General features: G+C 42.0%; 1 protein-coding gene across 1 annotated transcript in view; it reads right to left on the reverse strand.

The window, feature by feature from the left end:
- Positions 1-8,155, reverse strand: part of PTPN1 (protein tyrosine phosphatase non-receptor type 1) — a 43,273-nt gene extending 35,118 nt beyond the window's left edge. Inside the window, exon 1 of the mRNA XM_085241879.1 lies at positions 7,879-8,155. Within this exon, the coding sequence (XP_085098005.1) occupies positions 7,879-8,040 (162 nt within the window). The 5' untranslated portion in view covers positions 8,041-8,155. The remainder of the gene's footprint in view (positions 1-7,878) is intronic.
- Positions 8,156-12,365: the final 4,210 nt, after the last annotated feature.

The following is a 12,365-nucleotide window of genomic DNA, read 5'->3' on the forward strand; positions in this document are numbered from 1 at the left end:
ACACCAAAAGGTCACACTGTTTATGCTACTGTAACTTGTGACTGTGGGATTTGAAATGATAAAAACAAGCAATTTGCATTCAAATGTTCACAAGGGAAGAAGTTTAGAAGAACATTCCTCCCTACAAGCATAGACGGCTTGTTCCAAATAAATATAAATAACCTGAAAAACAGAGTGTCTTGTAAGATAGCTCACAGCATTGAGAACTTGATGAATCAAGCACTTCAAAGAAGAAACATAGAATTCTGGGAATTTGAGATACAAGAAAAAGCGCATGAAAGACTCAAATAGAACAGCTACTTTAAGTTTAAGATACTACCTAGCAGCTTTTTCAACAAGCGTTTGTTTTAGTCCCAGGAGCACAGCGAGCTTTCTGAGCAGAGCGCTCCGTTCCCACCTGCCTGCAGCCTGACCCACACAGCTCCACTCTCCCCACTGGAAGAGAATGGTAGTTTTTATCTCGTTACATAAACAGCCAAATGCAAAATTTGCTTTGTTGTTGCTTTATTTCCTACTCCTACTTACGTAGAAACTGTTTTAACCTCCTACATACAGGAAAAAGACTGCACCACGCAATTCAAATCTGATTAAACAGTACCACAACAGCTGGTGAGTGAAAGCTGGTCAGTCCTCATCACTGACCAACTGCACTGTCAATTCTGAAGGTGCCTTTTTATCCCTTCAATTGTGTTACCACAGCATCCACAACAACGACTGCTAAGACAATTACAGTTTCAGATGGTGGGAAAAGGCACAGATGGTGAAGGCACACAGCAGACTCCTTCCCTTTCTTTCCACTGGAGCACACTGCAGTGAAAAGAAGCAGCTAAGCACTACTTCAAGGTTTGAATCCCAGCATGGAAGGACTAAAATGTCCAACGTACAGTGAAGATCCAGTTTCAGTCCCTGACAATGAGAAACAGGCTCTGAAACAAGCCCTTAATGCAGGCCATTTAGGTAAATCCAAAATACACCACGAAGAGATTAATGCTGAATTCAGCAAAAAAGCTTTTTAATCTGCTTTCTTTCATTAAGTGTGTGCCCAATGAGAAACCAGAATGCCCAAATATTTTTTCCCTCTACAATCCACGTTCAGCACTGCGTCAATCAACAAGGACAAGGAGGAGTCAGCAAGAAAAAGCAACAGCCACTCGGAAACAAAGAACAAAGCACACACAATTAAGGAGAAACACATCTGACTTAACTTATCGTTAAGTACTTTGAGTTAAAAGACACAGACAGGCTCTAGCCACAATGGTTGAAAATTCAGACCTGTCAAGTAAGCTGGCTGTACTGATGTTCTTCCAAAGCAGATGCCCTAGATACCCAGCTTGTTACTCCACTGCTTATGACTGCAAGACAATAACTTATGGGAATATTGTGTTTAGCAGTCCATTTTCTGGAACAAAGTGTTGAGCAAGGTGAAAGCATAAGGAAACGGAACCTACAGAACCAGAACCTAGAGGGAAAAATGAATTTTACAAATTCCCAAACTTTCCTACTGTGCTCTTTTACCTTTCGATCACGGACGACAGATTTTTCATTGCTGTCCCATGGACATTTCTCCTAAATGTAGAAAGCACAAACCCAAGCTGAAGGCAGATCAGCTACCACTACTAACAGAATCACAAATTTCCAAGAATGACTTGCTTTTTCTTAATATAATACAATAGGCAAGTTATTGAATCTTAGCTCTGCCTTGCGTGGGTGAGAGAAAAAGCACATCTAAATTCACAAGCTTTGGTAGAAAATGAACTATGAACTGGTGTTTGTTCAACACGACCTACAAAGTGAACACAAAGGCATTTTGATGTTGTATCATAGTGCCCCTCCCAGCCAAACCAGCAAGGGCATGTCTATGACACCAGAGAGATAACAAAAAAGTGTTTCTTGTGCAAATCAACGTGAAACATGGTGACCAATGACTTAAAAAAAAATCTCAATGGTAAGCACTGTACACATCAAAGCTGACAGATCAGACCAAGTTATATTATTACTTCCAAACATCACAGAGAATCTGTTTCTTCATTTTATTTCATAAACGTGCTTCCTTCAAGAAAAAAAAAAACAACACACCATGTGCTTCAACAGGTCCAGATGTACTACACGCTTTTACAGAAGTACAGACACGAAAATTATAGTCGAACATTTCACAAATAACTATTTTTAAAATCCATGTAATCTTGTGAAACGTCTCACATTGACAGCACTTTCAGTTCAGCATTTGAATACTATATAAAACCTCAGGCGATCCTCTAAGTGTTAGTCTTTGATCTCTCTTCATATTAACCTTTTTACTAATCATCATTGCAGAAACTGCAGAATTAAGCAGGGCACACTAGAAAATTTTACGCTCAGGAAAATTCTAATTATCCAGCTAAGCATGTGGCTTTTTTTGTTTGTTTTGTTTTTAATTTCTAAGTCGTATGGCATAATATTCAATTTTCAAATATTTATCCATCTGCCCGTTAAATAACCCTCTGACTAAACACATTTTGCAGACTTTCACATAGCAGAGATTTCATCCTCACTGATGAACAAAGGCCTCTGTTTTAAAAGAGAACACAGACTGCAAAAGATGACTATGATCAGAAGAGAGCATCCACATACGTTCTGCATTACCTGAAGCAATACATGAGCTGAAGTTTTCGTCACGCAGCGCTAACCTAGTTTGGAGATATTAGAAACAAACAACAGCAACAAAAATAAAATTAAAACAAACAAAAAACCTAGAAAACTGCTTCCTATCTTCACAACACTGATAACGTATGCGTACTTGGGGTTCTTTTCCTGCTGTGAAATAAAATAAGCACAAAATTATTTTCATCCATAAGCTCTCTGACACTTTAAACAGTTCTCATTTTGCATGTGAGGAGACTAAAGAAAAAACTACTTTATTTGACCATGGGAAAACAAATTCAGTGGCATCCCTAGTGAGTGACACAACTGGCTCACATTCACTGACTACAAGCAATAGTGAGATCTCAAGAAACACTAGCAGTGTTGGCTTTTTTCATTTGTTTATAGATTCTCTTTCCCACTCCATTTAATTTTAATTTTAAAACGTCCACTTCAATTCATACATGAGTTCTGAACTTTAAGGAATCACTCAGTACCCTTTTAAATTGATTAGGCTGAATTAACAGTCCAAATGGATTATTATGTCATGCCGGTAACTGATGCGAAACAGGAGAACTGGTAAGAAAGTAGCAGTGATCTTTCAGTGTGAAGCACAGCCTAGAAAGTCTCAGATAAAACGCCTGCAGAACACCTGCATTCATTTGCAACATAAGTCTTTCAGGAAGATTTCATTTCAATGTTTAGTCGCCTGTATGATGAACTGTTAATATAAACTTGAGAAGAATATTTTACAAGTTATTTTGGTTTCAGAAATGCTTAGTCTACCTTGAACACAATGTATTTGATTCTCTGTTGGCAAGTGCTATTTCTGCTTGAATTCAACATCATTTGCCCTGTGTTAACACTGTATTCTCTGTAACTGTCAGTTATGGCAAGCAGAAAGGAAGAAAGAGGAACAAATAATGTGGAAGAACCCACTGAAATCCTTTTGAAGGCACTCAGTAGCAGGCATAGCACTTACTGTCCACAGGCACGATTTTCAGATTTTTGGCAAATTGTACCCCTTAACAGTAAGCTGCAATAGAGAAATATGGGCTCCGTTTTTATTCTACTTACAGCAATGCTATAAGAAAGGACACTTCAAGTACTTATATTTTAGACTCTGGATTCTGAAAAACAAGTGAAACCAAGCTGCTCAGTAGCTCAGTCGAAGAGGACTTTCACCATCTCCTGTTTGCCATCAGCAGATACGATCAGTCTTGACCTGGAAAGGTGACTACCACAACTAGCCAATGCAGCTGAATGCCCTGCAACATTCTCAATAGCACAAAGCATACTAGCACTTGTAAATGAAAGTGAACTTTGCTTTTTACAGAGAAGATAATGACTTCACAAGCCACAGGGGCTCAGTTACTTGCCCTGTCTCTCCTAGAGTTCTGTCAAAATTCAGCAGCTGTACAGCACTGGAAAACATGGCATATCCTTAGCCGTATTGCAGGCAATACAGCAACTACCTGCAACTACCAATTCTAAGGTAGCTCTCCATAATGAGAGCCAATTAAATTACACCTTGAATGAATCAACACAGCACAAGTTAAGAAGTGGCAAGGCATGCATGCAGAGACCTGCATTTTCAAGGAACAAGAACCGGCAAAATCAGGCACAAAGACGCATTTACAATAAGCTGTACTCACACTAAAGTTTATGTACTCCAAAGAAGTTTAAAGTCTGACAGCACCAGAGCAAAAGAGAAACACAAATGCTTATACACTGCAGCAGGACAGTCTAAACTCTCACAGCAGCTTATAAACCGAAAACACTGGTAGAACTTCCTGTTCATTTACTTTAAAAATATAACACAACCACAGTACACAGTTTATAGGGCGAACCATTTTACAGCTTGTTACTTTCAACATTAAAATCTACCTCAAATACACAGACAGTAAAAAAGTTTTCCACGTCTTTTCTCTTTTGAGAGAGAAATATTCAGAACATCCTTGGTTGCTTTCTATATCTCTCCCATAGCCTGTGTGAAGTTTATTAACTTGTATATTTTGCAGTATTTTAGTTTAGCTTAGGGAGATTTGGGAAAAAAGTAACAGTCATATTAATATTAGTTGGAAAAAAAAAAAAGCACCAAACTTCCTTTTTTGAAGAACTGAGAACAGTTACAGTATTCCTCTTACAAGTATCAAACCAAACTGTACTTAACTGAAACCATACATCAGTTTTCCAGGGTGCGCACAGCAGCAGAGCTAGCACAGTGCCCAATCTTCTCAGTTCTCTCAATGATCAGATGATCACTTCTTTCTTATTTTACAATGTACTGACTGTAAAAGGAAAAAAAGTGCACGAATTCTGCATCCTTCACATGGAAAACGAATTTCCAGCAGTTGCCATACATGTTTCAGTGAAAATCAACAGTATCAAGTTTGTATGGGTTGCACTGTCTGCTTTGCGTGGGATTCCTAGCTGAATGCTAAATAATTCACAGATCTCTTTAACGTTATTAACACATCAGGCAATATCATTAGCCAACATACTAACATCAACCTACCCGGTTTGTATAAACACAAGAAGCAATTTAACCTGAATTTTGAGGTTTGTGTTTTTAAGATAGTATCTCATTCTACCAACATGTGTAAGGAGTTAGAAATCAAATTAAAGGCTTCTACGTAATTCTATACATTAAAATCTGATACTGAATTCACTATGATCAAATGAAAATTCAATGTCTCTGATATTCTGGTCAAACCATCTTCTTTATCTTGCTCTCCCCTCCTCTAACTGAAGGCCTCAATTGTGCTTTTCAAAGAATCACAGAACGGCTTAGGTTGGAAGGAACCTCAGAGGGCCATCCATCCCAACGCCCTGCCATGGGCTGCCTGCGTCCCAGCACACCAGGCTGCCCAGGGTCCCCTCCAACCTGGCCTTGAACAACTCTAGAGATGGGACATGCATACCTTCTCTGGGCAGCCTGTGCCAGGGCCTCATCACCTTCTGAGTAAAGAATTTATTTCTAACATCTAACCTCCATCTCCCCTCTTTTAGTTTAAAACAATTCCCCCTTAGCCTATCACTATCTGCCCCGGTAAAAGGTCATTCTCCCTCCTGTTTCTAAGCTTCCCTCAAGTATTGGAAGGCTGCAATGATGTTTCCCCAGAACCTTCTCTTCTTTTCTCAGCTTTGGGCCACTGCTTTTTGTTGTGACATCTCCAGAGTGAATACTTTTCAGTCCTACTGGTACTCCTAAAGGTATTTATGCATTGTGTACATCCTTCAACCCACCTTTAGGTATATTCTTATATTCTTTCAGAACTGAGTGATTATTGCAGCTGAACATAGCTTTCCCTTGTCCAAGAAAAGAAGCTTGGAAAATTTTACACCTTCAAAGTCATGTGGCACCCACACACGCCTCCTTGTAGCCATCCTTCCAGTTAGCTTCATCTCCCTGTTGTGCTCCTAATGCCTCCTCTAAATGTCACCTGTATCTCTAGATCAACGATACAGCCAAGAAACAAGAGGAAGTGATTCTGCTAGTAAATTGCATTATGTTTCATTCAGAATATTGGTGAACACCTCTGGATTTTAGCAATCATGATCCTAACACCTAGACACTACAAGTACATGGTACGATTAACCTGGAGAAAGACTCTTTAGAAAGAAACGACTGCACCAGTAACAAACATTATTCCACTTAACTCTATTCTTCAGGCAAAGATTGGTATTTGTTGGAAAACTGCATTGTTCGTGTCACTGCCAAGACATCAAAAGCACGAATTACAGTGAAGGACAGCATTCTAGATGTACACAGTCTGCCACAACATCATTTAAAGCAGCTGATATTTAAAAGCAAGATGCAGTTAGAAACTGAGTCATGCGATGCAGAAGCACATACTTACCTTAAAATACAAACAAGAAAACAAAAAACCCAGCTCTCATGACTGCCAACAGTTGGAAGCAAGTCACTTCAGCTTGTTTCTTTTTTAATTGAATATCAAGCCTCAATCAAACCTCACTCTGACACAGTCTGAGCAGGTTACTGCGTCACATCATTCAAAGAAAGCAGAAAAAAAATATCACTGAATGCTACATTGAAAGCATGCCACAGTTCCTTGTTCTTTATTAACCTTAGGGCTCTTTATAGATATCACTTCAGTAATTAAATTGTACCCCTAGGAGTATACCACCTCCATTATAACACTGCTACTCAAAATCATTTCCTGAGCACTAAGCCTGCAACAGACCAAACTATCAAAAACAGTTTAGCAAAAACACAACATCATGTATGCACATGACTTTCAACCAATACAGAGTTAGCAAGCACTGAGGCTCTGCAGGAAATGAAATCCTCTACCAAAAAAATTGACTTTTCTGAAAAGGATGTTCAAAATGTCATGAGAAAAATGCTTATTTTCCCACTGCCAAACAACTGGAGATGCCCATCCTGCAAGCTACTACTTTCACAACTCACATACTATTGTTGTGAAGCTGAAGCTCATTTATTTCACTTTCATAAAATTCCATTCTTTTTCCTTTTTCTAACGTCTGTTGCCAGAGAAACACATAGCAAAGGGATGCAAAGCCTCACTGCCACATTACAAACGTGGAATTAGAATTTATCAGAATATGCAGCGTTGCAGCTTTAGCATTCCGACGGCTCTCAGAGCAGCGCTGCCTGATGTGACTGCGCACACCCACCTACACCTTCTGGATAAGCGCACAAAGAACTCTTTCAAGGCAGAAGACCTCTTTACAGCTGTATCTGTTAACCTCTATCCACCTTGCCAGCATCCTCAGAATCATCCGTGTTTGCCACACAGCGTAGAAACATCAAAAACGGGCTAAATGCAAAGTAATAACACCGCGCAAATGCTACCAACGAGCCGCTCTTCGGCTCTGTTCTATCGCTGCGGAGACCGACCGGTTATCTGCGCGCATCGCGACCACGCGACGACAGCCGCGGCTCCGGGCCTCGCTCCGCACGGCGAGGGCGGGCAGCTTCACAAGGCCGCGAACGGCGGCCGCGCTGAGGGACGAGGCCACGGCGAAAGGGGAGCTGCGCGGGGCCTCCTGAACGCCGGGAGAAAGGGGAAGGAGGGCACGGCAGCGGCCGGGGAGGGAAAGGAGGAAGGGAAAGCCGCGAGAGGGGCGAGGGCAGCGGGAGGCGGCGCCGTCCGCGCGGGGCTCCGGGCGGGCGCTGGGGGAGCGGAGCCGGGCGGCGGCAGAGAACGGCCGAGAGCAGAGCGCTCCTCCTCGGCGCTGGGGGCAAAGCGGGGCCGGGCGGCCGCCCCTCACCTGATAGATGGCGGCCCAGCTGGCGGCCTGGTCGAGCCGGTGGAACTCCTTCTCCAGCTCCATGGCGGGAACGCGGCGCCCGGCCCGGACCCCCAGTACCCGCTGCTCCGGCAGCTCCGGCTCCAGCTGCTGCCGCCGAGGCCCCGGCTGCCCGCTCTGCATGTCACCCCTCCCTTCTCTCCGCCGGAACTGCGCAGCCCGCCCAGGCTACGCGACGTCCGGGGCGGCCGCAGCCGCGGGGTTTGAGGGGCGCGCGGGCTGTGCCGGCGGGAGGCGGCGGGGCGCTGAGGCGGCGTTCCCACCCAGCGGTGCAGCGCCCTCCGCCCCTCAGGGACAGCGCCACCGCCGGAGGGGCGATCTGGGGCCGGGAGCCAAGTAGGCGGTCCCTGTAGCGCTGGGGAGCAGCAGGGCTTTGGGTTCATCATCTCTTTCTGAGTCCCAGGGAACGCTGGAAGGAGGGGGGCACGCGGGGCCGTGAGCCGGGCCGAGGCAGGGCTTGCTGAGCGCGCGCAGCCGTGCCGCCCTCACAGGTGGGAGAGCGCAGCTCTGCTTGCTCTGACTGAATGCAGGCGCTGCTCGTATCACCCTGTACTCAGGAGATAAAGAAGTTAGGTTTGTTTGTTTTTTTCCCCCTTAAATCGGACAATGTAGTGGAATGTTTTTTGTCAGTTGTTCCACATCCCTTCATTTAAGGCAATGTGCAACATGAGAAGCTCAGGATGGAGTCTGTTCACCTGCCCTCCGTTCTTGGATTCCTGCTTAGCTGTGGCCATTACTATCTATGTTCTATCCCAAATGCTGTTCTGTTGCACCCTCTTAAAAATGTGACACCAAGAGAAGATTCAGCCTACACATCTTGTATTGAAGAGTCAGCACGCTTCTTCCTCAGCCTCAGGATGAGGTTCTGTACATAAGAACGTGGTTAACCCATGCATAATGGTCCAGCACAATTTCTCTTGTCAGCCAACTTTTGTTTATCAGATTACTGTTATTTGGGTTGTTGACCGTATTTCTTCTAAGGGTTGGTGCAGGCTTGGTATTCTTGGTACCTGCAGATACTCAAAATGAGATTGTGAGAGTGGATTTGCGTAAGAGACTTTTTTTTTTTTTTTTTTTTGAGTGAATTTGATTATAAATACCTTTCTGCATGGATTTAAAGCAGTGAGAATGGCAGAGTTGTCAGCAGGTGAGATGTGTTGATGTCATTCAAGACTGAAGCCTTTTGTAGCTTGGCTGGGGCCCCTGCATGGCTTGGCTGTTCCTGCTGGAGGAAGCTTTCCAATCACTTTTCTTAACTGTTCTCCCAGAGTCTCCAAAAAAGGCCAAATTTCAGTGTTCAGCCCCTAAATGCCACCTTGTTTGAAACTTGCTTATTAGGCTACAAAATGGGAAGTGGAGAGCAGCCAGAGATATGAGCTAAGGAGCCTGGAGTGGGAATGCCTGCAGTAAAGAAAAGCTGCAAAGCAACTTAATTGGATAAATGGTTTAACCTAGGTAATCAAATGCTGCATGTAGCATAGAGACATTACTACATGATGCGAAAAAGAATTTTTGCCTTACCTGCTGCTCTCTCTTTATCTGATTTTTGAAACTGGTCAGGCCCAGTCAAGTGAGTGAAAAAGATTGGTTTCTCTGTTAGCAACAGCAGTGAATGAGGGACTGTATTTTCTCTTCTAATCTGGCTGCTCTGAGGCTGTACCCATATCTGGAGAATAGGTGGTCAATCTTTAACTTCTTGGACCTTGGGACAGAAAGAGAAATTCAAGAGTTTTCCTGTTATCCCTTTTCACTGTGATTTCAGGGTTAAGAATTACAAACACATATGGGAAATCTTGCTGTACTTCAGTGATTCCATATTGAGAGATAAGTCTTTACAATGTCACCAGAGAGCTGCTCCTGGGGATGGCCATTTTCCATGCAGGCATAAACCTGCTCTAGGTAGCAGCAGGTCAGTACTTGAGATACTATAGCTGCATGCATCTGAATTACTGTAATGTATAAATATTTTACAAAGGAAGATAGAGTACAGACTTTTACACTTGTGTCACCTGAATAGATGGTAATAAAGAAAATCACTATGAGTTCTTCAGTCAATGATTAATTAGCAACGTATTCTGCTAGATGTGTACTACTGTCACAGAAATAAATGCCTTCAATGACAAAAACTTATTACCTGAGCAAATGGATATTTTGCCACTGAATAACACAGAAAATAAAAGGAACATTTTGAACATTTTGCGGCAATGATAAATGTTGTAAATCCTATTTCAAAAACCACATCTAATTGGGACAAATACTATTGAATTCTTTTGGCTTTGTGTATTGTTACATGCAGTGACATCCAGAGGAAAAAAAAAAAAAAAAAAAAGGTATACTGTAAACAATTGGATGTTAGTTTGTGTTAAACAACAAGCTTTAAATCTTGTAGTGCTTCATATTCACATGTCTACAGCAATGTAATGGGTATATAGAGCCACTTTATGAAAACATCAAATGCGTTTCATATGTAGAAGAGTCTGGAATTCCTCTTGTTGAGTAGGGGAAAGCACCCTGCCTTTTTGTTTCTAAAAGTTGTAGGGATTTTTAGTAATTTTTATATGATCCCTAGAATACACTTGGCTCTAGCTACCCTCGAAATAATGGGAAGCAGCCTAGCTTTGAGTTTAAAAGTGAACGTTAACAGAATAATGAAACTAATTCTATTATTTTTTATTCATTTGAAGCCCATAAAATGACTTGCTTAGCTTAATAATTTTCAAGTTTTTAATTTACATTTCTGTTAATATTCAGCATTTTGAGTTGACCTAGTTTAAATCAGCCAACATCATAAATCTCAATTAAAATGTCTGCAAATATACATGCTGTTTCTTTGCTGTTTGACTTTGAATGCAACTTTATAGTCACACTAAGCCAGTTTTCGCAGTCGGCATCTCTGTTGTACAATGGGGAAGCTTGGTAGTAACATTCAGCACACTTAATGCTATTGACTGTATGTATTTGTGCCGTTATTCTATGTTAACATCCCCTTTTTTAGCTGAAATATAACATTTTGTTAAACAGAGCTCCTGATCTTCCAATATGTTCTTTTGGTGTTACATCTTAGGCATTCCTTGTTCTGATTTTCTGCTTGGTTTTGGTGAAGCATTTGGGATTGTTAATACGGAAAGTTCATTTCTGCCTTGATTTTTCTCACTGATATTACAGCATCATGCAAGACTAACAATTCAACTATTAACCCTGGGTTATGCTGAAGAACCTGTAGGTTCACAAACAAAATCCAGTGCAACTGGACATTGTCATGTCATATGAATAGTCTGTTTTGCTTCTGATTTTGTTCTGATGTGTTGGTATCAGCTTTGCTGTGATAAAATTATTCTTGATTTATGTAATTGCATGCAAGGTCAGGATCAAGCTTTATATCTTCTGTCTCTGTGTTAATCTCAGCAGTGGGAACAGGAAACTTTAATATTTTATCTCCTATTCTCAGAGCGTTAGGCATCTAAATCAAGGATTCAGGAAAGTGTGTAGCTCTGAATTCACTGCTCTGAGTACCTTCTGGAGTGAGGTATACAAACCAGATCCCTCTTTCTTGTAGAAAGAGAAAATTTACAGTCAACACGGGTTAAGGAGAAAATTCCTATAATCCAGGTGTTAGAAACCAGAAAGGAAACTCCAATTCTGGTCCTGCTGGTTGTGTTTGATCTGTGCAAAACAGCTTAATGTAGGTAAGGAAGGCTGACTGAGGTCCTGTTGCCTGGTGTGGAGATTATAGGTAGCACACTGCTGAGATGTGAAATATGTTTTTTCCCCCAGCAAAGGAAGAGCTGGGTGCAGATCTGCCACATCCCAGTACTGCAATAGATTTAAGCACGAGACATTTGTTGAAAGGCAATTCCCATCCAGTGCTTGTGTGGGTGTTTTCAGAACATGCACTGCTCAAGTATGCATTTAGGGCCAACTTTGTAGAGGAGTTCAAATGTGAAGAATCTATTTGTGATCTAGATACTTAGACTAACATGAACGGCTGATTTATGTATTTCTATCAAAACTTAGGGGATTTTATGCATGCTAAGAGATAGAGTAGATAGTATTATACTCAAAAGTTATAGGCAGGTTACTTGAGAGACCTTACAATCTAATGAAGAATCTGTTGGGGAGCACTCTTGGCCTCTTTTTGGTGAGGACGACTTTCCAAAATGTATTCAAGGCAATGGCATCACTTCATTGCTGAGTAAGCCCTCCTGTGGGTTCTAATTTAGGTGATCCACTTGGCCTTGCCTCCTCATGAGAACAGATAATACCCTGGAGGCTGTGCTGAAGAGGAAATAAACAGAGGACCATGGGAGTACAAGGGTGCAAGAAAGCAAATTGCAATTTGTCAGTGTACAACAGAGCATTTCAAGGGCAGGCTGGATGTAGCTCTGGGCAGCCTGATCTAGTGGTTGGCAAACCTGCCCGTGGCAGGCGGATTGAAACTAGGTGATCTT

Source organism: Meleagris gallopavo, chromosome 22 (genome assembly GCF_905368555.1).
Source record: "Meleagris gallopavo chromosome 22, MGAL_WU_HG_1.1, whole genome shotgun sequence".
NCBI classification, from domain to species: Eukaryota; Metazoa; Chordata; class Aves; order Galliformes; family Phasianidae; genus Meleagris; species Meleagris gallopavo.